This window comes from Centroberyx affinis, unplaced genomic scaffold, assembly GCF_046629955.1.
Source record: "Centroberyx affinis isolate AG114_WGS23_722 - 3 ecotype Tasmania unplaced genomic scaffold, CSIRO-AGI_Caff_v1 ptg000100l_1, whole genome shotgun sequence".
NCBI lineage: Eukaryota > Metazoa > Chordata > Actinopteri > Beryciformes > Berycidae > Centroberyx > Centroberyx affinis.
Window position 1 is genome coordinate 72,163 of NW_027278802.1, and position 27,109 is coordinate 99,271.

General features: G+C 41.1%; 1 protein-coding gene across 2 annotated transcripts in view; it reads right to left on the minus strand.

Moving 5' to 3' along the window:
- Window positions 1-27,109, minus strand: part of mad1l1 (mitotic arrest deficient 1 like 1) — a 50,000-nt gene that overhangs the window by 7,391 nt on the left and 15,500 nt on the right. For both annotated transcript variants that reach the window (XM_071523000.1, XM_071523008.1), the window contains exons 14-17: window positions 26,651-26,742; window positions 26,296-26,386; window positions 14,774-15,005; window positions 9,943-10,136 (exon numbers count right to left, since the gene is read on the minus strand). In XM_071523000.1, coding sequence (XP_071379101.1) covers window positions 9,943-10,136; window positions 14,774-15,005; window positions 26,296-26,386; window positions 26,651-26,742 — 609 coding nt within the window. The remainder of the gene's footprint in view (window positions 1-9,942; window positions 10,137-14,773; window positions 15,006-26,295; window positions 26,387-26,650; window positions 26,743-27,109) is intronic.

The following is a 27,109-nucleotide window of genomic DNA, read 5'->3' on the forward strand; positions in this document are numbered from 1 at the left end:
CAGTCAGGGAGAGATGTGGGGGAAAAGAAAAAACACAGGGATGAGGTGAAGGTAAATACCAATATCAAAAAGGTTCTTCCCAAAGAGTGGCATCAACCTGATACTGCATGGCAACAGGAGGAGACTAGAGAAAACTTTTATCCTTTTCACCGAGATCAGGGACACAAATCTAATAGAGCAACTGGCACACAAAATTTAGGAAGGACAGACCTCAACAATAGAGAGGAGTGCTATCCCATTCATCCCACCTTTTCATTTGTCTATCCAATTAAAGGAAATCGATACTTCCTGGCTTGAGATGCAGGGCGGGGCTTTGTGGCGACCTCACCCAACCAAGGAGCTGCGTGCTGACTGAATGACAATCATGCTCCTCTCCCAGTGCAGACAGGGTCAGAGTGGAGGCGCACACCCACGCCCTCAGACGCAAACCCACGAACGACAGAAACCGGAAACGAATGACTCGGTCTGCGTGTGTCTGACAGAAGGCTCTATATTGAGGTGGTGACAGGAGGTTCACAGATCAGTTGACCTCTGTCTCCACCGTCTACTGCTAATGAGGAGACTTCTCTCCTCCTCGCTCCGTCTTTCCTTCTGAGTCTCGCTCTCTCTTCATTTCATCTCAGCACAGAGAGAGAGAGACAGAGAGGCATGCATTGAAATTCAACCAGCTTAATTCAACTCTCATTTACACCTTTGCGGCTTTTCCAGATTGTACCTTAACCCACCTCTACCCCCTGCCTCTCCACACACACACACACCGACCGCCATCATCAACAACAATAAACAATTCCACTGGATGGCATAGCTGCTGATTGGCTGAGAGAAAAAAACAGAAGGCAAATTAATTGAATAATCAGAAATATGCAGATGAATAGCTTTCAATTTAAATGCAGATTCTGGCATTTTTCTGCAGGCAATAGAGAGGTGGATGAGAGAGAGAGAGAGAGAGAGAGAGAGAGAGAGAGAGAGAGACAGAGAGAGAGAGAGAGAGAGAGAGAGAGAGAGAGAGCGTGCACAAAAGAGAGAGAGGGCAAGGAGGCGGAGCCGCTACCAAAAATAATTTAATCAAACCGCAGTTATTTTATTCATACTTTTATTCTGATCAGCTTTTTGTTTACTGTTTATTTGTGCTTTGCTCATGCTCTGTATAGCAATAAATCACCATATATGCATAATGACCAGAAAAACCTCACAGAAGGCTATATTATGTGTATGGTGGTGTGCCAGCCACCCCAACTGTGCTCAACCTGGATCCCACTAATCACTGTTCAGAGCCCAGTCTAAACGCTGTTAAATACGTTAAAGAAAGGCATGTAGTAGAACAGTTGGTTTTAAAGGTCAATAGAAAAACCCCTTGAAACCAAGGATGTGGACATACGTACAAAGAAGGATCAGCACCTCCACATACCCTTCCTACTTTGCTTTCCCTTTCCCTTCCCCTGAACAACTTAATCTTCTGAGCATTAGGCACATTGTATGAGGTGCCGCTTCCTTAATGGCTTCTGACGTACGAGGGAGAATCGGACTGGAACCATAAACCCTGCCTGCGTGTGTCAAAATGTGGGTTTAAGTGGTGAGATAAAGTGGTTAATTAGGAGTTTACCACTGAGTCTTGATAACAAGTTGCAAACTCCAATGCTGTAAGGAAGCTCACAAGATAGCTGACCTTTTACAGCAGCACAAATGCAAAGAAATTGTTTACAGCATAAAGCATTGCAGTTAATGATAATGAACGACCACCTAACCATTGCTCTTATTACTAAATTAACATAGTTTAAAGGGGAAACCTAAAGGGAAATTTAGAAATAAATGCATGTCGTTAACATGTGTAAAGTTAATTTATTCATTCTTAAACACCCATCAGAACCCAACAACATGCATAAAGCCAAATAACTGCTGTGTGGCTCAACCTGATCCATGACAATCTAATTGGTCCGGATGTTTCTTAATCTACAAACTGTAAGTCTAACAATCATCTGACTGAGTTGGTCAAGTGGTAAATGCCAGTTTCCGGTGTCCGTCTATCTCAGTGTTTTTCCTCTGGAATATTCATGAAGTCAGATGGACTTATGGGTGATTCTGATGCATCAGGTTACCACGGAGACAGCAGACATATGTTCCAAACATCGAGCAGAGACAGCGACACCGACACCAGTGCACGCACACAAACGTATGCATGCGCACACACACACACACGCACAAACACACACACCCTGAGGGCAGGCAGGACAGGAAACTGTCAGGAGAGATCAGAGTCAACATTCTCCGTTCTTCTCTTCTTTCTCTGGGATTTTCACTCTCAGATTTCTCTCTGAGGTTTAAGCACAAAAAGTCATATCCACTGAAAATGCAGTTAATTTATTCATTCTTGTATTCCCATCAGCCTTTGTGTTTACTGTTTATTAGTACTTTGCTCATGTTTATCTTCATAGCTATCAGCAATACATCAGTGAGTGTTTTGTTTCAGTCAGTGAGCAAAGTGAAATTCAGACCAACCAAGCTCTTTTTTTTTCTCTTCCCAAAATATTTCAACACCCACTCATCTATCCTTTTCAGTCTCATATTCCTTTTATTGCTCTAATCTCCATCTCTCATACAAATTAACAAAAACTCATGCATTTGTGTGTGCGCACACAGAATTGTGAGTTGATTGAAGACAATGTGCATGAGAGGAATGCAGGTTGCAATGCATCTGTAATCTCAGTAATAGAATGAGACCTGTAACACCATGGGGATTAAAGATACACAAATACACACAAACACATACAAACACTGCACAATTCACAAACATTAGCTCAGCAATATCTTCAAAGAAACAGCTTATTGATTTTTTCTATTATTGCATTAGTGTCTAGTGGATATCATAATCTTGTTTGATCACATACTACTGCGAACAATCAGGTACACTACAGTGCAGAGTCATCTTGCCAAAATTAATGCATAATGTTTTTAAGGGCTTAACATTTGAAAATGACCGAATGTCAGTTAGCATTTATACTGTTTGAATAAATCATCCGCTCCAAATTCAATTGCAGTTGGCATCGCCAAAATAGGCTGAATAGGAATGGTAACTGTACAATTTAAATGTAGGCGGCATGCACAACCACTTGAAAACAAAGTTGAAATGAAGCAGCCTTTAACATTTGGGTTCAATGGTAAGAATCGTCTCCACTTGCCTGGTTGAGCCAGTAGGTCAGAGTTCTGCTTGCCAGGAATAAATTTTAGCAGGCTCAGCAGCCAAAAATGAAAATCACTACTTTTCCAAACAAATGTGTAATTACCAGAAAATGCATGATAATGACATGCACATAGCAGCAAAATGATTGTGATTGACTAACTGTGATAAATTTGAAACACCTGATTTTTAGCTTTTTGATCTAGTCTATGATGTAATATATGATGTAGAGTATGTATATTATGTAGTAAACGATGTATATGAAGTATGTATATGACCTAGTATAGGATGTATGTATATATACACAATGTGTGTATATCTATATCTATATCTATATATATATGTGTATATATACATATATATATATATATATGTACACAGTATATATATGTGTATGTATGTGCATGTATACATGATGTAGTATGGCATATTACATGTATAATGGTATGTAAACTCTTTGAGACTTGACCGTGATAAAGGGCTGTATAAATAAACTACAGTAAACTAGATTAACAATTCTGTAAAATTGGCCGTTATGAATTGGCACTTACAGTATTCATGGATGAGGCCTCAAACCTTTAAAGGTTTTCTGTAAATGTAACCAGCAATAACATGGAAAAACAAAACAAAATCCAGAGGGGAAATTCATGCTGCTGGTAAGTCTCTTCATTCATCCATCTTGCCAATACTTTAATCAGACCTGATGAGGGGGGGGGGTTGTCAGCTGCCTGCTTTGCCGGCATACAGGCTAGGTGCTGCCAGCTCGTCATGGGCATTGAGTGTTCGGTAATTGTCGCTGCCTTTAGAAATGAGCCAGCATGATCCACTTTACTCAGAAATCGCCGGATAAAAGGTACAAACAGTATGGGATAGATTCAAACAGACTTTTTCTTTTCACCACTTATAAACGAAGTTGCCGTCACATCCGTTTCATTCAACTCTCTGACTAACTCTGAGGTGGCATTCACAGTGAGTGGATGCCATGAGAGGGCCCATGGCAGAATAGAGAGGCAAAGATAACAGGCTTATCACAAGGTGAAAAATAGTAATATCAGAAACCATTTTTTTCAGGCACTGGCCCAACTGAACCAGTTTCTGAGCGATCCCATGTCAACGTCTTACTGGCCCTGGGGCCGCGGGGCAATCCTTACTGTTGAACCCTGCTTTAAACTTATTTTGAAATTAACTTACATGAAAGAGACAAATGACTAGACCATTCAAGCAATGATGGCCTACAATCTGTCTCTCACACGCACACACGCACACACACACACACACACATACACATACACACCCGCTTGCAGGCAAACAACCACATTTGGTGCTGTCTGCTGTATTTGTGAAGCGTTAATCATTCCCAAGTGGCTGATAAAAGAGAGACAGGTCATTATGACTCGACAGTATACATAAACTGTACTTTATTAACTGTCCCCTTCCTTCTCCCACTCACATTAACACACAGACACACAAAGTATTTTTCCTTTTCAAAATACACTATTTCAACCCTACTTTAAACCACTGCCATGTTTTAGCTTTCTCCTCAGCACCTACACTCCTCCCTCCCTACATTCTTTTCCTTCCCTCCATCTCTCTCTGGTAAGAGGGTTGACAGTTAATTGAGTGTATGTTTTAATGAGCTGGCCCTGAGATTCTATCTCTTCTGTTCATTAGGGAGGAAAGAGAGGGGAGTGAGTGTCAAGGAAGGGAGGGAGAGAGAGAGAGAGAGAGAGAGCAGAGAGAGAGAGAGAGAGAGAGAGAGACAGAGAGAGAGAGAGAGAGAGAGAGAGAGAGAGAGGCGGGGCGGGGGAGTGGGTGTCTTAACTGTCGATGGAGAACATCTAGAAGTTTTAAGTCCCTAATGTGGTGTGCACAAATCTGTGTGTGTTTATTTGTTAATCATCTAATCAATAGCAGAGGTGTATAGGCCTAGCAGTTGGTCTGTTTTGGGGGATTAGTTACAGGAACAGACAACTGATAGGACTTGTAATTGTCTAAATGTTTAACTTTTAAAATTCTGGCTAAATTAAATTTACCTAGTTTAAAAATAAATGGTACAAATAAGAGCAACACTAACGTCCTAGGTGTATTTTATGCTCATATTGTTTATCTACAGATTGTAATGATTCATTTGAGCTATTGCATGTCTGTAGACAGTGATATATTCAAACATAAGATGACATTTTTAGAGAGATTACTGAAAAGTGCTAATAAAAAAGTGATAACAATAATGCCTCAAAATCTCAAAATCATACATGCTATCCTTCTGGTCAGACAATCACGTTGTGACCATAATGTGACCATAATGTCAAGCTGTTGTACAGCCTAGAGATATTCCATCAATAATAAATGGTAAACCGACTTTGTGGACTCGGTGACTTTGTGTACAATGTTTATCTGAACCTTTAAATGTGCAAATGTTAATGTTTTGGAATGCCACAGTGCCTGTTTATCCTTGAAACTTCCGGAAGAAAAATGTTCAAATCACTCTCTCTCACACAGAGCAAAGGTGTTTATCTTGCTGATGAGCAGAGCATCATAAATACCTAATCACTGATGCTAATCAGACCTCTCACCTAGGGGTGAGCTAAAAATATGCACGCATGCTGAAGTCAATACGCACAAACATAATTTCCGCACACTTTCTCTTTTCCATTTCAAAAGCTTCATCTTGGCTTTACACTCATTTTAACATAACTTTGCATACAGTATTTATCTACATAATATAGCTATGACTGAATCTCCTTTGCACTGTACTGGTTCTTGTTGCAACATACACAGAAGGGCCGCACAATTACAGACAACTTCGATGTCTCTTTTGATCTCTGAACACTCTGAAGACTGGTTGTTCACAAACAGACACATAAACCGTAACCTTCGAGTCCACTCTGGGAAACAGATCTACATGGAGGGGTCAATACAACAGAAGGATTCTCACCACTTTGCACTGTGCAAATGCATTTGAAACCAAGACATGTATTATGGTCAGTGTTGTGGCCACCAGTAGACAACTTTAATGTATCAATGAAACAAAAGTAAAACTCAAAATGCAGCCTCATTGAGTAAAATGAAGCAAATGAGCAAAATGGTAAAAAATATCAACTTGTTGTCCTAATGTTTGTGATATTGACAGTTAAAAATTTAAATGACAGCAGACTCTGATGGGTCTTCTACTTCATTTATTTGTGCCTTATTTTTTCCAAAATAAAATACTGTGTGCAATAGATATTAAGCTCTCACTCCAATTCCACATGAATGGCTGCAATTAAGCGATACCCCTTTCTTACTGGAAGTGACACGGAAAATACGCTTGTTGGCGCTCCATGTGGCCCCGCATAACAAGCCTGGTCAAGATCAATAATGAGAGCCGGGTAAAACTTGGTGTGAAAGTTCAGTGCTTAGCCTTTGTTGTGGGGTCACACCTCCTTGGCTCGTTTTCCCAGCAAAACAGTGTTATGTAAAAGCTGCACAATACAAGGGTGATGTTTACAACGTTGAGACACTGCAGCGGCGGCCAGAGAATCTTCAACTCAGGAACACTTGAACAAGTTTATTCAGTGCCTCTTCCATTCAGTCTCCTTTTTTGGCTGATTCAATACGAATCTCTGATGCAGCACATGGTATTAGTCAAACATCAGCGCTGCACCCTTAATATATCACTCTTTAAATGGCAAAGTTTTAATGAAACTAATAAAATAAAATAAAAGCTTGATTTCTAACATGGAACAGTCACCGAACAATTATCTTTGTTCCAGGATCAATTTTCTTATTTTCAACCAGAAGCTAATGAATGTGCGACAGTTCTTATTTAAGGTCTAGTTATACTTCAGAGCCTTATTTCAGTGTTACAGTTCATTTTATTTGTACCATTACCATTTGGGTTGTACCTTTCAGTAACTTGCAGCCCTTCCTTACAAAAATCTAACTGAAAAATATCTAAATGCATATTATAAATTGTGAAAATATTGTGGTATATTTTGTTGATATTGTCCCCCCTAATTAGCAGTTGCAACAGATTTGATGTAGGCTTGTCTCGCCTGTGCAAACATTAGAAATCTCCATTTTATCACAAAGCAGCTGGCTTATTCTACAATAGACACAATACAGAGGATCAGATAATAAAGGCCTCAAAACTTCAAAATTGTTGTTCTTAAGCTTCAGCATAAGTTTAGATAAATTCTGTCACACAAGCTATAATGCTTTCTTTAAACAAGGATTCAATCTAAATGTCTCAGCAAAATAAACTACTACTCAAGAATCTAGCATATACGTATATAAATATATCCATGACAGTCAAAAATGGATTTCACATTTGAAGACAATCTGAAAATACCCAACATCACCAACAAATTATCTTCATAATCTAACCAACACTAATTTACATAATTGATTTCTCATCTACTAATCTACTATTTATTTTTTCCGAAACCCTCCGTCGGCGCTCAATTGTGATGAATCATTATTCAGATGGCAAAAACAGTTTAAATCACTGCATCTGTGCCAAGTTAGACTGACAAAGATGGAATAAACAAAACGTTTCTTGCAGTCATAATTACAACTGTCATTGTGTCTCTCTGCCACCCTGTTGACACCCACACAGTAGTAGTAACGACTGACAGAGCAAGAGAGACAGATGGATAGAGAGACAGAAGTGCCTCCTCTGGAGAGTTTCACTCTTAACTTTTCTCTTACCAAATTATGGCAAGGTCAAAGGGTTGAAAAGTAAATGACAGAAGAAGAAAAGGGTGAAGAAACATTTAGAATGGGAGCGAGAATTAATGAGTGAGTGAGAAAGTGAGACGCAGAGAGAGAGAGCGAGCGTGAGAGAGAGAGAATGTGACAGTGGCAGGTTAAACAGCTTACACCATAGGAAGGGGATTTGGGTGCTTCTGCTAGAGGGGGATATTAGCAGGATTATCTGGCAACCCTGTTGCTGAGGTGAATAACATTAGAATCCTATTTGTAAAGACTTCTATACTTCCTGTCCAAAATCCCCCCTTTTCACTCCACTTACTCTTGCCTCATCCTACAATTAGTCCACTTTATACTCTTATAACCCAGATTACACACACACACACACACACACACACACACACACACACACAAAACAAGCATGTTATGTGTATTGTGTTTCTGTGTGTGTGCGTGTTCCTTTATGTCTGTGTGTTATTGTGCGAGTGTGTGCGTGTGGTATGTGTGTCGTATTCCATTAGTAGTACAGGCCTCTCTGCTCCCCTAGGCCACCAGGCGTGTGTGTCATACACACTCAGACAGTGGAGATCACCCTGAATACTAATACTGGAGGTGTTAGCATCTGTTGTGTGTGTGTAAGTGTGTGCGTATGTGTGTGTGTACGTCTTTATGTATCTGTATGCATGTGCGCACAACGGGGAGGGAGGGTTGTGTGGTGAAGTGTGGTGTGACGGCAAGTGTTGAGATTGGAGTGAGTATGTGTGCACTTGAGTGTGACAGTGTGCACTATGAGGGCATTACGATTGCGTGCGTGCCTGTGTGTGCTTGTGTGTGTGTGTGTGTGTGTGTGTGGATGCAGTCTGAGGTTAATAAATATTGACAGTGAATTATCTCTTCTGGCAGGGTCGCAGGTGGGCTCGGTGGAGCAGATTGGACACACCAAGAAGAAAAAAAAAATACACACACACGCACTTTCTGACTGTTTTTCCCTCCATTCCTACCACCCTGTTGTTCTTCTCTCCACAAGCAATCGAGTCCTTGAGCAAGGCAGTAATGACCCGCCGCAATTGACTAGCATTTGACCACAATAATTACCCTGCCAAGATAATAAAGCTGCCTTCTACCTTGCCAGTATGGATTCTCCACGGTATCTGTTCTAGCTGGAGGGCCCCTATCATATCATAGAGAAACAACACAGTGATTAGCTACTGCTACACACTTAGATCAGAGCGTGCAAGAGAGTGCGAGAGACAGAGAGAGAGAGAGAGAGAGAGAGAGAGAGAGAGAGAGAGAGAGAGAGAGAGAGAGAGAGAGAGAGAGAGAAACAGATGGAGAGAGAGACAGAGAGAGACAGAGGAGGGAGCGACAGAGAGGTGAGTGGGAAGAGAACAGAACAGAGGATGTTTTCACTACAAAGCACCATATGAAAAGGATATGCTCAACAGCTAAGGGATAGACACACACACACACACACACAGTTTTTATTTAGCCCACTCAATGAGTGTGTGGGGAGAGGAGATCGATTAATGCAGCCCAGCCCTCTGACATCGCCCAGTCATCACTCTCTCACTCACTCACTCACTCACTCACTCACACACACACACACGCACACACACCTCCGTTCTTCTACTCACAGGGTACACAAGCGTTCAATACGGGAAAGTCTGCATAGCGTTCATCTCATTACGGGCACAGTCAGGCACAATACTGTAACACGGCCTAATGGTGCATAAACATGGACGGCGGAGATACAAAAACACCTCACAAGGTCAAATTTGACACTTCCTGAAGCGTTCATGAGAGAGAGAGCTCACCAAGACAGATATCAGCACTCACACAGATGCTGTAGCCCATGGGAATTGTGATGTTGACAGTGTCTCACATCTTCCTCCCTTTCAACTTCCCACTTCCATGTTAATGCATTATAACCTGAGAGCTTAAAGAAATACACACGCATAGTCGCTCCATTTCTCATCTCTGTCTCATCCCTACCTCCAAGCATATCTTATCTCCGCAAGGTGTGTGTGTGTGTGTGTGTGTGTGTGTGTGTGTGTGTGTGTGTGTGTGTGTGTGTGTACCTTTTTAAAGAGCAGGGAGTCATCCATATGCTCTGCATAGACGGAGGTAAGTCTGTACTGGTTCTCGGTGGTAATATCTATCTGGTAGCCGGTCAGGACGTAGCAGACAGTACGAAACTCCTGGATCTTCCTCTGAAACACCTCCTTCAGCCTCTGGTTCCTCAGCTCCAAGCTCTCCATCTGCTTACGCAGGTCTGCAACATATACAGCAGTGGAAGAATACACCGGTCACAAACACTGACACTGGTCTGGAAGATGAGAAGGGTTGGCAGTTATTAAATTGCTCTTCATATGCATATGCAAGTCTGAAAGACATTTTATTTCATGGAGCTCAACAAGCGCTTCGGAACTCACTAATGGTCCCAAGCTCATGCAGCATAGATGGACGGCTCCATATCAAATATACACTCCCTCCAGCACTCTCCATCTGCTTACTTAGGGTCTACAGAACACTGTACAGAGTGGAATGGTGACTACGGCACTCAGCAGCTTCTCCTAGCTGTGAGTATAGAAAATCATGGAGAAGAGGCAGGAAGGGGGCTTGAGTTTAATTTGTTGAAAATCAATTTGCGATAATTACTTTAATTTGAAGACTTGATTTGAGAGGGCCGAGAAATGAGTTTGTCTGAGCAAAAATGATTCATTATGGAGGGAATTATTTATTTTCGCTGCATAAAAAGTTAAAAAGGGCTTGGGCATGCGAGTGTGTGCGCCTGTGTGTGAACATGATGTAATCCCTCAGTGGGGCAAGAGAAAGTGGAGTGAGGGGAACGGAGACACAACCACACACAAGGCAGATGTTTCAATAGTGTTACTGCCCTAATTGACTGAAACTTCTCTCAACAAGTCTTCGTGCTACAAAAAGGTCTGCCTACAATGTCAGATACTAAAGAGAATGACCTGTGTCCACACACTACAGTGTAGCCCAATCAATACGGAGCACAGTCATCAGAATTTGAGCTTTCAGGACACTGAAACCCAGAAATGGAGCTACTCTATCTAGGAATGTAAAGATTATAGAAATAATACAATTTGCAATTTGGTAGATGCTTTTATGTGAACCCAGAAATCTTACAGTGTCTCCCCATAGTTTCACAGGTCCACAAAACACTGAAAGGTGGACAGTTTGCACTAACTAAATAGCAGGGAGTAATTTATATCATTATAAATTTGAGGTGGTTGTAATAATCATAATCTTATTCCTACTCTTCACATCACACATCAAGGCTACCCTGGCTGATTCCCATTTAAGCCAAAGAGACATTTGACCACTGTATGTATCTTCCTCCTGACGCTAAACTGAACTTGGTATTCAAACAGCCTGAATGTTTAGCTCAAGTTGATGACTTTTGCAAGGTCAAAGGAGTCTCAGTCGCTCGACTGTGCATCTGCTTTGATAAGAATTAGACGATACCTTGTTCACAACGCCACCAGTCTTCACCTTTAAAGGGAGCTATTGTTCCCACAGCCAGCACCAACCATTATTACTTGTACCACATCTGTGTCACTCTTTATTTCCCTCATTCACTCTTGCTAACACACTCTCACAAACATATACACACACAGACACACACACCCCTTTTATGTACTTATGAAGAGCAGTTAATAGTGTGACTATAATTGTACCTTTTGTTCATAAGGCCAGGCTCCCAACCCTGCTATTACTGATAATTATTACTACCCATCATATTCTTTTCTTCCCCTACATCTTAGCCTATTCTATTTTTCTCTCCCATTCTTAAACAGGTAGATGGTTAGAAAGTATAAACTGAAGACTGTCTGTCTGTCTCCTGGGTGACTGTGCTCCTCGAGTGCCAGTCAGTTAGTCCTGATAAGCACTGTTTCTAGAGTTAGGGATTGTGTCAAAACTGTCACTTTATGACAGCTATCAAAATGGCTCCAAAATGGCTGTTAATTCACCACTGACAGCCTGAAGTAGACTCTGATTAAATATACTGTAACATGCACACAAATGGACATTTACACAAACATACTAGTGTGTGTGCACCGGCAAACACAAACATGCACACATGTACACACAAATATGCCAGTGTGTTTAGTCAGTAAATCAAAGTATTGGGGGCGTTAGATCATTTTTATAGCCATTGTCAAGATTTGAGAAAGGTAGTGATTTCTGACTTTTGTCATTAATTGATCCCTCTGGGTCTGGGCACACTGTCTCCTAAAAGCTGTCAAAAAACTCCACTGCTGAGTGAGTTGGTTATTTATACTCTGGCAATACTACAACTCATTCATAAGATTCATACATCTTTGCCAACTCTTTCTCACTCTAAACCACTATCACCATCACTATAACTATTGCATTTGTATCGGTTTAAAGCTGCAAGGGACAAAATGTGAAATTTAACACGTGTTTTTTTTCTTTTAAGACAGAAGGGCAGAAGCTTACAACATTTGATCGAACTAGCCAGTATACCAAAATCAAATGCAATATTGTCCTGACTTGAGTGAGAAAGTGAGAAACTGTTGGAAAAATCCTCTAAGTTAAAGGGCTGTGAAAATACACATTGAAAATTTGCCAAGATACACCTATGAATGACTGTGACTGTTTGAGTTTTTGGGTTTGTTTTTTTTTTTACAGCGTTTTTGTGATGTATATCCAGCCTCAGATCTATTAAAAATGGATGGCTTCAAAAATGGATTTTTCCTCTATTTATGCAGGTAATTCCCACTGAAATTTGCATTTCCTTTTGCACGAGAGACCTTTCAAAGGGTTCCTACAAATCTTCAATTTCCAAAGTCCAGAGCTTAATTTCTTGGTTGAATTTCAATAGTTTAGTTGGCGTTCAATGAGATGCATGCTGATTGTCGTATACATAGTCGGATACACTGTATATATATTCTTTTCATGTCATGAAAAAATATTCAACTGAATTATTTTCCATACTTTTCCAGACATTCCAGAGCTGTGCAGAGACCCTGGTCTAAAGATATAAACAGACATCACAGATTAGTTTCTAGAAGGTCTGCACTATCTGCTATCCTATAAATGGAGCACAATGGTAAGAAACTCAATTACCATTTCATATCTGACAGAGAAAGGAAGAAGAAAAGGAAGGGTCAGGAACTGACCGACAAACTAAAGACAGGGTAAACGACAAAGAGAATACAGAGAGTGAATGGAAGATGTAAAAATGCAAAAAGAAGGACCAGAGAGAAAGAGAGAGAGGAGAGAGACAAAGACAGAAACAAGGAGAAGGGGTAGTTAAGAATTAGAAGGGAGAGAGAGGGAGAGATCGAGAGAGAGAGAGATCGAGACAGAGGGAGAGAGAGACAGGCTATGGTTCACAGAAGATAAATTAGCCGGCAGACTTCCAGATCCTAACTGCTCTGAACTCCAATTAAATATTTAACCCTGTCATAACTACCCCTTCTCCTTGTCTCTGTCTCTCTCTGTCTCTCTTTGTCTCTCTCTCTCCCAAAGGACAAATGCTTTGATGGCCTCTTTTATCCAAAGCACTTCACAGCATTACCAGAAGTGGAGCTCTTTTGTATGAGTTGCCCCAGCAGGAATCAAACCCCCAACCCAACGCTTAACCCACAGAGCCGTACAACAGGACCATATTCATTATGATCACACAAAGCCCACTAAAAGCACTCATCTCGCACCACACGTTTTCAGCATTTGTTGGACAAACGTGCTCGTCCGTGAGTGTATGTGCAACAGATTGCCTGTGTGCATGTCATGAATTGTGCGAGTTTGGCTCGGCCTGATGGATGACTGCATGATGGGCCGCGACAGGCATGCTGTCGCAGTGGTGGTCCGGGCATTGTTGGTACCCTAGGCAAGATCATGCAGTCCCCCCCTCGACCTCATGATGTCACATACGTTATCTCACTTCTCCTCTTGTTCTTTTGTTGCTGTTTTTTAACCCGCGCACCTCATGGCTTTGACCTCTGCATGACGCTGGGAGGGCTCAATTGAAATGTAACCGTGTTCTGCAATTCTGGTTTGTTTGCCAGTGTTACTCAACAAGGGACCTGTGACAAAACTAAATACTTCCCAAATACTTAATCATGGGCAACAGCATTGTTATATCATGCTATCATTGAGCAAATCGGGCAATTTGCAGCTGTATCACATATTTACCTGGGTACCAATGTGGGTGCTTGTGTCTGCATGCCTTTTGTTGTGTTGAACTGTCAGTCTGCCCCTGCACACACTGTCAAAAACACCTGACTATGGCTCAAACGATGACTCAAACACCATGTTGGCTGCAATTGAGGCAGTTCAATGATATAAGCAATGTCCTTTCCAATTTAAGTGGAATCATCAGCAAAACTTCTATTCACTGTCATGTCTATAGGTGACCACCACTCTCCACTGAGTTAAAGTTAGCCTAACAAAAATAGAATAATGTGAAAATAAAATGTTGAGTTTTATTTTAATTGACAGAACCGAATACTCAATGATCATGGGGCTTCAGTGAAAGTTCATTATAGCTCATTTCAGCTCAAGCTTGACCTCATCACTTGTATGTTACTACTGGAATGTGGTCTGTATTAGTTCACATTCATTTCTCCCATAGCCAAAAAAAAAAAAAAGAGTGAAGAGTTTGTCCTGCCTTCTAATCTCAGCTGTTGCAGCGATGTACAACTCCATCGAAAATTAATTGGAATGGGGATGTGATGACAATGGAAAGGTCAACACAATCACGCAATCCTGTTGTGTATGTTATGAGGCTAGTATGAACAAATGAGCTAATTACTATGACCTAATTAAGAGTGAGTTGGGCCCTGTAAGTGTGTGTGTGTGTGTGTGTGTGTGTGTGTGTGTGTGTGTGTGTGTGTGTGTGTGCGTGGATCTTACCCAGCACCTCCTGTGATGGTGGCAAACTGAGGCTGAGTTTGGGGGTGTGTGTACTGGCATCATCTTGTGCATGGACCAGAGAGCCTCCGTCCTGCAGCGAGCGCAGGTGTTCCCTCAGACGTGTCACTTCCTCCCGAAGAGCCTCCACTTCCTGCTGGCGCTGTTGCTTAGCAACACTAGTGGGGTTCATCTTGAAGTGGAGGACTCGGGTCTTGACTGGATCATAGTCTCCCTGAGACAGAAAGAGAGAGAGAGAGATGAAGATGAAATGGCCCTAAATTGTACAGTATTTCTTCAGCTACACAGGAATTACAATATAATCTTCTTACCTTAACTGTGGAAATCTGAAGTGACAGATTAACTGACCTACCTATATTTCCAGTTAATAAATCAAAGAAATGTGGATATTATATACCATTACTAGTAATATAATAGATAATCAATTGTACATTCATTTATATATATATTAATTTCCTAGTTAATAATGTACCAGGTGTTCTTGAATGTGACTGATGAAACTGAATAAGTTTTGCACTGGTAATTAAATCTATTTTAATAAATGAGACTTTTCAATAAGATGAAGGAACATCGATTCACCACAGGTTTGAGATGTCAGCGCTCTAGGGCCGAGTATTGCAACGTACCTCTTGATAACAAGAGTATTTTCATTCTGCATTTGGGATTCTAAACGATGTACCGTGACTCTGCAGTGAAAAATAATTTCTTTAGTGGTGCAGGATGTAGTGTGTGCAATGAAATACACTATATCTGTTAACTTCATCCATTAAAGCCAAGGGGCGGGATCTAGCCATAGGTCTAACTTTGAATTTGTGGTTGACCCTATATCAGTTGATTCTTTCAAAATGGCACAGCCCAGGCCTAAAGTTGATGTCAAGATTTGATATGGTGTAGTGAGAAATACGTTAAATTTAGCAGATGAAATGAAAGCTAATGTTCTTCCTTCTGTCACCTAGTTCAAATCAACGACACGATTATGTCAACACTGATGCCACATTCACAAACTTGGAGGACGTTCTACACTGAATTAGACAATGTACAACACTGCAATGTACAAAACTCAACTCATTCAGTCTGCAGCCAGGGTCAATAGGCAGTCAAGAGGCAGTTTTGTAAAATGTAACCAATCACTCGAGCCCTTTAGCTTTGATGGATGAAGATTCATTAACTTCACTCTACACACAATATCTTATAACAATTATATAAATGAATAAATGCACTAAAAAAAAAATATTCATAAATAAAAGTAAATTCTGCTATATACATTTAATACTTTTAATATATTTCTTTGTATATTATGTATTGAAATGTATATTTTATGCTAGCATTTAAAATTGTTTTTATATTTGTATAAATTTCTCCCAAAATCCTTTCATAGCTTTTTAACCGTGGTAACATGTACTTTTGTAGTTTAACAAATTTTACCTATACTTCAAAATGTTGGCAATAAAATATAGTTTTACTAAATGTACCACAATATATTGATGTCATTAGATTATTTTAGTACACAAGATTCAACCGTGCATCTGTCAAACAGATAAACACAGAATTACATAACAGACTTAGTAATAAATACAGATGGATGTGAGAGACTGAGGAGAGAAGAGGCATCAGATAGTAGAAGATGCCCACACTAAAGCAAAAAAGCGAATGTTATTTCCTGACAACATGATTTCCTTTTTTTTTTACTTTGTTTTCTCCTGACTCTCTAGGGTCTTGGTAAATGAGAGAGTCCATCTTAGCTTAATGTCAATATAAGAGGACGCACACGCAGGCACGCACACACGCATACACACACACACACACACAAGTACACACGCATGCACACACATACACACACACACACACCAATCTGAGCTCTTGATTACTGGCTAAATTAGATTCCATATGCCCCCAAGCGACGGTTGCCAAATAAACTACAGACGTGGGGGAGAGCAGAGAGGCAGAGGAGGAGAAAGGGAATAGGAAGATGAGAAACACTGAAGGACAAAGAAAAGAATGGTAAACAGAGTGAAAACAATGGACGGATGGAGTATTATCGCCTTCAGCATAGGGGAAAAGTAACACGGATGGGGGGGCGGGGAGGGAATGTCACACACTCCTATAAATAAAGCTTTGTATAATTTAAAAGGAACAGAGGGAGTAAGCTTTCCGAAATGAGGAACAGGGAACATGTGTGTATTTATATCAAACCATTTTCAACTGGACTGCACACACACGTCACTGCCAAATAAACTCCTGGCTTATTTTCTTCTCCCCCGGATCTTTTGAAGTTCTACATCTGCACATGGACAGTTTATTCAAGGGTGTGTGCGTGTGTATTTGCGTGCGTGCATGTGTGCATGCGTGAGAAACAGAGGGAGAAACAAAAGGAGAGACAGCTAGTGTGAGAAAGATATGTAGATTAGTGCTATAAAACCCCAGAAAAAATGTAGAGTCGTCAAAAAGCAGCCAACAGCTGCATCACTGTCAAAGACCAGAAACTCTTTTAAACATGCTTCCTTAAAACTAGGTCAAGCTAAAGAAAATTAGGATGATTTGGCCAATTCATATTTCACTTTCAGGATGCCTGGACTGAGCTGAGGGGCAAACTTTTAATTGACTGCTTCAACAGAAAAAACAAAGGAAATTTCTTTCTCTTTGCCATTAAAGCACACTGCTTTCACAGTAAGCCAAGAAACAGCATAATCATTTTTTTAATTGGTTGAGCTCTTCCATATATAGAACAGAAACAAGGAAATGAAAAAAGCAGTCTTTTTCTCTTTCTGTTTTACCTTTTAAACAGAGGAAAAACAGAGACGGGGTAAAACAGACATAACAAACAGCATAAGGTAATCAAGTGAATAAGCATGATCCACTGAAATAAATAGCCTGGAACCTTAAGACTCTCACACATAGGAAAACATTAATCTACAGAATGGAATAATTTTCTTTCTCTCTATATGCCTTTCGAATTGTGCGTGTCTGTGTATATGAGAAGAGACAGAGAGCACTATGTGTTTATAAATTGTAATTTAGTTAATTGCTGCAGCAACAGAAAATGTTGAGTTACTTGAGTTACAAAGTGGTCGTAAGCCAACTGCTTAATATTACAGTATGTCTAGTTGGCCTATTTTGTGTGTGTGTGTGTGTGTGTGTGTGTGTGTGTGTGTGTGTGTGTGTGTGTGTGTGTGTGTGTGTGTGTGTGTGTGTGTGTGTGTGTGTTTACATGCATATATACAGGCCACTCTTCCACACAGAATTTACAGTGCAGCAAGGTGGAGTGCCATTCTAAGTGCCTTAGGCTACATATCTCTTATTCATGGAGCAACAATAACAACACATCTAAAACCAGAGAGCAGAGTCTGTTATAAAACAGAGAGCAAGAGAGAGAGAGAGAGCAAGAGAGCGAGCGAGAGACAGCAAGAGCACAAGAGAGACAGAAACGAGAGAGAGGGAGCATCTAAATCTGGGGAACAATGTCTGTTTTTAACACAGCTGAACAAATCGCTCTGAAACATCCACTTATATACTCAACACAGCACAGACCACAGGGGACACATGAGTCACTGATGGAATAGGTGACACACTAATGGTAAGTGAGTGTGTATGAGTGTGAGAGTCAGGGGTGCCATCATAAAAAAGAAAACATACTCACTCTTAACTTTTCCCATAAAACACACACCGACTGAGATAAAGTGAGACTGAATGGAGAGAGAGAAGAGAGGCTGTAGAGGCAAACTAATGAGTCACATATTCAAGGACCGATTTGAGCACATTTCTTGATATCGACTATTTTAGCCTCTCCTCTTTACAAATTGTGTGCACGTGTGTTGGAGTGGGCACAGAATTACATTTTTAAGACATGAAATATATCTATGCAAAAACTGTATCCTCCCATATAATTTGGTAATGTTATTCATGCATAAATATCCTTTCAGCAATGTCAAACAGCACTGCACTATATTTGGTTCTTGGTATCTGTGAGCGTAACCGATAGACAATCGCAACAAGCAGAAATACTACCAGGGCTTTTTGTGTTCTGGATTGGTTATGATGAAAACTGACCATGGACTGATCTGGGTGAGTGGTACAGCTGCAGGATTTTTCCTGCATAGGGAATTTTTGGCGGCTGCCAAAGCCTTTTCCTTTAGTGTCAAAGTGAAAAAACATCACTTCAAATCGTTTGACTTTTGCTGTAATTCAACCATCTTACAAGCAGAGGGCATGCGTTAATAACACAACTGTAATTTGTTAGGCAGAAGAAAAAGCAGGACAGTCTCCTCATTGGTTGTGTAGGCAGGACTTCCCATTGTGCTGCTTGCTTGGCTAAACACAGCAACTCTCACATAGGGAAAAAGATTAGGTGATATTCCTATTAATTTTTGTAAACTTTTACTTGGTAAATGTCCATTTTGGGAATTTAAGGAATTTTGAAATAAGACGAAAAAACACCTTGTATATTATCTAAATTGCGCTTCTCTACAGCTGTCCAAACTAACTTGATACCATGGTAGGTATGTTGAACAAATACTGAGCAGCCTGACATTACTCTCCCCAATTTCATCTTACACTGAGCAGGTTGAGGGGGATGAGGCACGCTTGTCTAACTGGAGGCTTTTCACTGATTTACAGGATACGAGCAGTGCTGCGTTGTCATCATCTCTACTGCTCAAAGCAGAGAAGGCAGTTTCATTCAGAAACATCACGGCTTTTGCATCTAGCCAATTCATGCAGCTACCTACATGCTAGACACAAAAAGTACTGAGTGAGGCATATACAGTTGTGCTCATAAGTTTACATACCCTGGCAGAATTTGTGATTTTTTGGCCATTTTTCAGAGAATATGAATGATAACACAAAAACTTTTTTTTCACTCATGGTTAGTGGTTGGGTGAAGCCATTTATTGTCAAACAACTGTGTTTACTCTTTTTAAATCATAATGACAACAGAAACTACCCAAATGACCCTGATCAAAAGTTTACATACCCTGGAGATTTTGGCCTGATAACATGCACACAAGTTGACACAAACGGGTTTGAATGGCTACTAAAGGTAACCATCCTCACCTGTGATCTGTTTGCTTGTAATTAGTGTGTGTGTATAAAAGGTCAGTGAGTTTCTGGGCTCCTGACAGACCCTTGCATCTTTCATCCAGTGCTGCACTGACGTTTCTGGATTCTGAGTCATGGGGAAAGCAAAAGAATTGTCAAAGGATCTGCGGGAAAAGGTAATTGAACTGTATAAAACAGGAAAGGGATATAAAAAGATATCCAAGGAATTGAGAATGCCAATCAGCAGTGTTCAAACTCTAATTAAGAAGTGGAAAATGAGGGATTCTGTTGAAACCAAACCACGGTCAGGTAGACCAACAAAAATTTCAGCCACAACTGCCAGGAAAATTGTTTGGGATGCAAAGAAAAACCCACAAATAACTTCAGCTGAAATACAGGACTCTCTGAAAAAAGGTGGTGTGGCTGTTTCAAGATGCACAATAAGGAGGCACTTGAAGAAAAATGGGCTGCATGGTCGAGTCGCCAGAAGAAAGCCATTACTACGCAAATGCCACAAAGCATCCCGCTTACAATACGCCAAACAGCACAGAGACAAGCCTCAAAACTTCTGGAACAAAGTCATGTGGAGTGATGAGACCAAAATTGAACTTTTTGGCCACAACCATAAACGTTACATTTGGAGAGGAGTCAACAAGGCCTATGATGAAAGGTACACCATTCCTACTGTGAAACACGGAGGTGGATCGCTGATGTTTTGGGGATGTGTGAGCTACAAAGGCACAGGAAACTTGGTCAGAATTGATGGCAAGATGAATGCAGCATGTTATCAGAAAATACTGGAGGAAAATTTGTACTCATCAGCCCGGAAGCTGGGCATGGGACGTACTTGGACGTTCCAACATGACAACGATCCAAAACACAAGGCCAAGTCGACCTGTCATTGGCTACAGCAGAATAAAGTGAAGGTTCTGGAGTGGCCATCTCAGTCTCCTGACCTCAATATCATTGAGCCACTCTGGGGAAATCTCAAACGTGCAGTTCATGCAAGACAGCCCAAGAATTTACAGGAACTGGAGGCTTTTTGCCAAGAAGAATGGGCAGCTTTACCATCTGAGAAAATAAAGAGCCTCATCCACAACTACCACAAAAGACTTCAAGCTGTCATTGATGTTAAAGGGGGCAATACACGGTATTAAGAACTGGGGTATGTAAACTTTTGATCAAGGTCATTTGGGTAGTTTCTGTTGTCATTATGATTTAAAAAGAGTAAACACAGTTGTTTGACAATAAATGGCTTCACCCAACCACTAACCATGAGTGAAAAAAAAGTTTTTGTGTTATCATTCATATTCTCTGAAAAATGGCCAAAAAATCACAAATTCTGCCAGGGTATGTAAACTTATGAGCACAACTGTATCTCATCTGGTGAAGACAGAACCCCAGCCTGTAGCATACTAACAGCCTTTGCACACCACCTTCATATTGATGAGGGGAAGGTTCGAGGGTGTATGTCCAAATTCACAACCAAGGATGGTATGTGGAAGGCTCATGCCATGTGGGATTTTTCCAACCACAACACACCATCAACCTGGTGGAAAGGACTGACTAGTTCTGAGATCTTTCCCCCATTGTCCTGCTATTTTTTTAGATCCCACCATCATCGGAAGCATCTGAGCCCAACTGGTTTCTCTTTGGGAACACCCATACCAAGGTAGGCAACAGACTCACAAATAATAGGGTAGTGATAATTCACTCTACCTTCACTGGCTCATATGGTTAAATACAACAAAATTAAGAGACTCAGAGCAGTGGTCCTCAAGTACCACAGCCCTGCCGGTTTTCTACTCTACCTACCTTTAGCTGATTACATTCTCCTGGTGTCCCAGGTCTCAGCTGACTATCAAATCCAAGAACACCAAGTCGATGCTTGTGACCTTGTGGAGAAAATTCTTCCGAAGTGGTCTTGGAGAGAACGAGCTTCTCATGAAAGTAAGTACAGAGATGTTTCCTTACAGTTTGAGATGGACCGTGTGCTTCACATTGCGCGCAATCAATAAAGACACACAGTTGTTCATTTTCCCACCTATTAAAACCAGCTCTGTACTGTAGACTATAACACTGATTCAATGTGATGCGTCGTTCTCGCAATGAATATTGGGGCTTTCCATTCGTTCTCATCGGTCAAGTCACCATCTGATGCATCGTCTGCTGCCATATTTTGCCGTCCTCTGTCCTTTCTTTCCTTTGTTTTGTGTTTCAGCAGTTTGATATTATGTAAAATGCGACACAAGAACGCATATTGAGAAACAGCCATCATTAACCCCTTGATTACACCAGGTGAATGTAATTAACTAGCTGGAAGGATAGAAAACCAGTAAGGCTGTAGTACTCGAGGACCAGGATTGAGAACCACTGACTCAGAAGATGTACTTCACCAGTATGTTGCCTTATCAGAGGGTGGTAAATAGGAAGAATGCTGGCCAAAAAGTTTACTTCTTATGTGTCTTACTTTATTACCCTGTTGGAGGGGAGAAAGCTGGGCCTCTTTGTCACAGAAATGATTCTCATTTATGTGATTCTAGTGGTTTTGTTATTGAAAAAAAAATTTATAAAGTTGGGAAATTGCTTTAACAGTTTGTTGAGATTCTTCTTTAAAATATTTTTTGTCCTGAACACCATTTTGTCCAATCCAATAGTGTCTCATAGTGAAATATGAGTATACAATGAAATTAAAGAAAAATATTTCTAAATGTCCCAAATAAAATCAACAATATATGTAATTTTTCTAAGTTTCCATAGATTCCCAAATTTACTGCTAATTGCCTCAAAATTTCCCAAATGTCCCAAAGTTGCCAGAATTTTACAACCCTATCTATATTCAAGGCCTCAAAAACTCCTTGAATACTGTTAAATACAGCCTTAAGTCTAAAAATTGGCTTTGTTTTTCTAGTGAGAAATCAGCCTCGTCATGCAGACCCGTTCTCTGACACAACGAAGGGGTTTTTATAATTTTCACATTAATTTCAGTGGTGAAATTGATCTTGTATTTAATTCTGTTTTTTGAAAAAAGGTCTTTAAAAGTTTTAGATTCACCTTGATGACATTTGAAGGCACCCTTAAATTGGTACAGCTGATGCCACTAATTTGCATATGACATCATCTGGCCCTCACACAGGGGCACTAAAGACCTATTTTAAGCCAGGAAAAACCCTGATCCGCGCTTGAGGCACGCATTAGTCAGGCCAAGATCTCAATAACCTCTTCGCCTAGTACTAGGACTCTTTCTATCTGGTAATTATGTCTAAACTAAATGTTGCTGAAGCTAAATATTGTACGTTTGGGCATGCCCATGTGAGCACATACACATCAGAGAGGCACTGTTGATGCAACTGCTTGCAATGGCGACAATTATCTCTGTCTAGACACTGGCATGACAGCAAGAGAAAAAGAAACAAAGTATGGCGGCTCTGTTAAGTCCACCATTATCACTATAATGTTTTGTTGTGCAAGGGAAAAAACATGAGAAGAGAAGAAAATCACACAAACAAGAAAAGGATAGGAAAGTCGTCAGTGAGGTGTGGGTTAATTAGGAACTGCTACTAGTCATCAGCTCCATTCAAAATAGCCATCATGTACTTGTGGAAGGCATAATGATCCAGGTTTTCTTTTTTCCCATGTGCTTATGAATATGATTTCTCGCCAGAAGGAGCACAGGGCCCAAGCCATTGAAGGGCTAAATAGCATAGGATAGAGAGAACACACGTGGGGGAAGCAGAACAGTCCTTGATTGGCTCTGAAAGCCTGTATGCAAATGAGGTTGTGTTCTCAATAATATGACTGGATGAGACTGCAGGCTCTTGGAAACAGCCTTGACAGCTTGTGGTGTCAGACGGATTTGGAGCAAAAAAATAACGAAATAACCTAATTAAACCTCCAACACCATAAAACAGCCAATCCACCCCATCACTGTTGTTTTAACCTTTACAACAATCATTTGTAACATTTTCATATGAATAAATGTTCATTTTGCTACTCTCTATCACCGGTTGATAAAACACAATAGTGACTCAACCAATACCCAGGTCATGAAACATCCAAGGAAAAACAAAATTTAAAAACAACACGGACATCTCAGATTACTACTTTAAGAAATTTAAAAAACTTCAAATAAATGTAAAAATATCAATGTATTGGTCCTTTGAAATGTCAGCAGGAATGAATAGTGTCACTGTTTTTATCTTCTTTGTTCAATACGTGTGTTGTAGGTGGTTTTGGGAGTCATGCTGGCCTAGTGGTGATAGAAACCACCCATAGATTGGAGGAAGTTTCAAGCTCCCATGTTGGCAAGCATCCGCACTGCTGAAGTGTCCTTGAGCAAGATGCTGAATCCCTACCAGCTGCAACGTTAGAGCAAGCATCAGCCCCATTCTTCCTGTTAGAACATGAGTTACTAAGGTTTTCTCTTCTCCCGGGACCATGAGTTGGTTTGGGTTTCGTTATCTGTCCCGTCAGCCCTCCCAGCTTCATCCTACACACAACCTACTCCAAGCTGCAGGACCAGGCCAGCGGTACAGAGGCATACAACAACACCTCTGCATCAGCTGGCATTTGCCCTCCACACACTTCTCTGATGTCCTGACAGTCTTTATTCTTCATTACCTCTCCAATTAAGTGAAATATTTAGACCTCTTCCCTCCTAAGGGCGAGGAGGAAAGGAGTTGTCTTAGATGGTAAAACTTAAGACTTTCTTATCTCTAAGGGCGCTGTTCTAAAGCTGACTCTGCACTCCGACTTCCCAGGAGGGAGGCAAGCAAAAGGAGAATTCTCTTACTGGGATCAATAAGCATCACTATTATTTACAATCAAAATGGCTGAATAATATTTTTTAGCAGTGTGCAGAAATTGAGTAATTGGCCTCAAAACAATACAATTCTGCTATTACATGTGCCTTTTTGATTGCATGATACAGGTTAAATCTAATGCATGTATTTAATAGTCTTTTGTGCTGTGAGCTTTGCAAAACTGAGCATATGTCAAGCAAATTGAGCATATGTACATATACGCTTTAAATCGCTATGAATAAGAATGTAGTTTGAATTTTCGCAAGAGCACCACCTAATAATAATGTTTTCAGTGGGCCAGATGCTTGCAGGCACTTGAATCTGTGTCCTCCGATTGAAGGGAAGTTCCCCTATTCTGGTCATCTCAGTGGTTGACAATCTTTTTTTTTTCTTTTTTTTCACCTTTATTTATTCAGGGGGAGTTTCACTGAGAGCAATGGTCTCTTTTTCAGGAATGCCCTGATCACATTCACACCTGGAAGCTGACCAGTACAACCACAGTCCGATCTGCTGGCCACTGAGCAGCTCCACTGGAGCGGTTGGGGTTATGGGCCTTGCTCAAGGGCACCTCAGTGGTGGTAATGAGGGAGGGGCGAGCGCTGCTTTTCACTTTCCCCACCCAGATTTATCCTGCCGGTCCAGGGGATTGAACCGACGACCTTCCGGTCACAAGCTCACTTCTCTAACCTTTAGGCCACCACTGCCCCAATCGGACCAGTAAGAATGGTCTCTAAATCACTCACGCCTACGTTCATCCATTCATGCCTCCTTTCAAATAGTCCTCCATTCAGTCACTCAACTGTTCACTCAGTCCGATGCAGAAGTCTCTTGGTGTGCATTAGACCATGGAGGAGTCAGAAAAGTCTACTCCTAAGAACTGACCTGATCCACTCACAGCGCAACCTTGAAACCTGCACACATGCACACCCGCACACACACACATAAAAAATTGTCAATTGCCTAAAATGTGGTGGTCATGCTTGAAAAGCCACGGATTCCTTACACCCCACTGCTAAATGGAACCAACATGCACACCCACACACATTTCATTAAAATGCCCTGGTAGGCTCAGTTTGGCACAGCGTGAGTCAGGGGAGTTAGAGGGCCTGACTAAGATGAAACACACACACACACACACACACACAGAGGCAATTTAAAAAGGAGAAGGGATCAGGTATAAGTGAGGGAGTTAGTTAAGCAACTTTGCAAGATGAAAGTAGCCGGATTAGATGGTTGTGTGTGTGCATGCATGTGTGCGTGGTTGTGTGTGTGTGGGTGTGTGGGTGTGTGTGTGCGCGTGTGTGTGCTGCCCAACCAAGTAGGATTCATTTCAGACAGTTCCATTCCCAGCTGACACTGAAGGAGGTCTACAATTCTGTCAGCTCCATCTCTCCTCCCCTATCGCTCTGTCCATTCTAATCCCTTCAGCCAATAATGGGGGACTTTAAATCAGCCACAGGTCCTACAGCTTTCCATTGGACACTGCTGGAATCACACCTGGGTCCAATTGTGCTTGAAAAACTGTCAGATATGGGAAGCGTTTGTGTGAATCAATCTGTGGTGTCATACGGGCTACATTGCTGCCCTTGGGGTTATTAAATTGGTTCCTTTGTGCCAGACAAGTCAATCCATCACACAAAACAGTTGGAGGGATGTCTTGCTACCGACCTGGAGGTTGTGTCTCTCCAGTCTCATCTCCAGAATGTTGTTCTGCTCCTCCAGACGCTGTCGCTCTCCCTCCAAATCCTCAATCTTCTGCCTGAAGAATGCATGCACATGCACTTATTGACTTATTACTGTCCATCACGTAGAATTATGACCATGCCCTTTGTTGACTAAATAGGCCGATCCTAGGGGCATAGCTCTGCTCACAGATGAGGCATGTAAGTCCTGGGTGAGGTAAAGCCAGGCTAGCCGTAGGCGTGAATCTTTCATGTCCAAGCCATCAGAGTTGGCAGTGGTTGGTTACAGACTGCGTGTGTGTGTGTGTTCGGTGTATATAAACAGTGTGCGTGCTCAGTACCTGAGTGTGCTGACCTCTTCTTTGGTCACTAAAGAGTTGCTCTCGGCAACAGAGGCCTGCTGCTTCTTTACAGACTCCAGTTCCAACTCCACCTGGGAAAGATAGAGAGAAGAAAATTGGGCTGGGTGCACCAGCATCAAACCACCTTTGGCCAGGCGCCTGGCAGAAACATTGTGGCTGCAGATAAATCTGGAGAACTCTATTCCAGTGTACTGCTATCTTCTCCAGACAGACAAACAGATATATCCTTTATCCCCCATTACTCTCATTTTCCATTCCACAATGTCCCACTCTTTGTTTTGCCTATTGGTTGTTTTTAGTCTGTCTATATCTCCGTTAGTTTCCCTCTGATCTCTCACTCCTTCTCTCTCTAATTATCCTTCATTTCCATTTGCACACTGTTTTCCTCCTTCTCTGACAGCGTCTATCTGTCTCTCCACTCATCCCGATTCCCTCTCT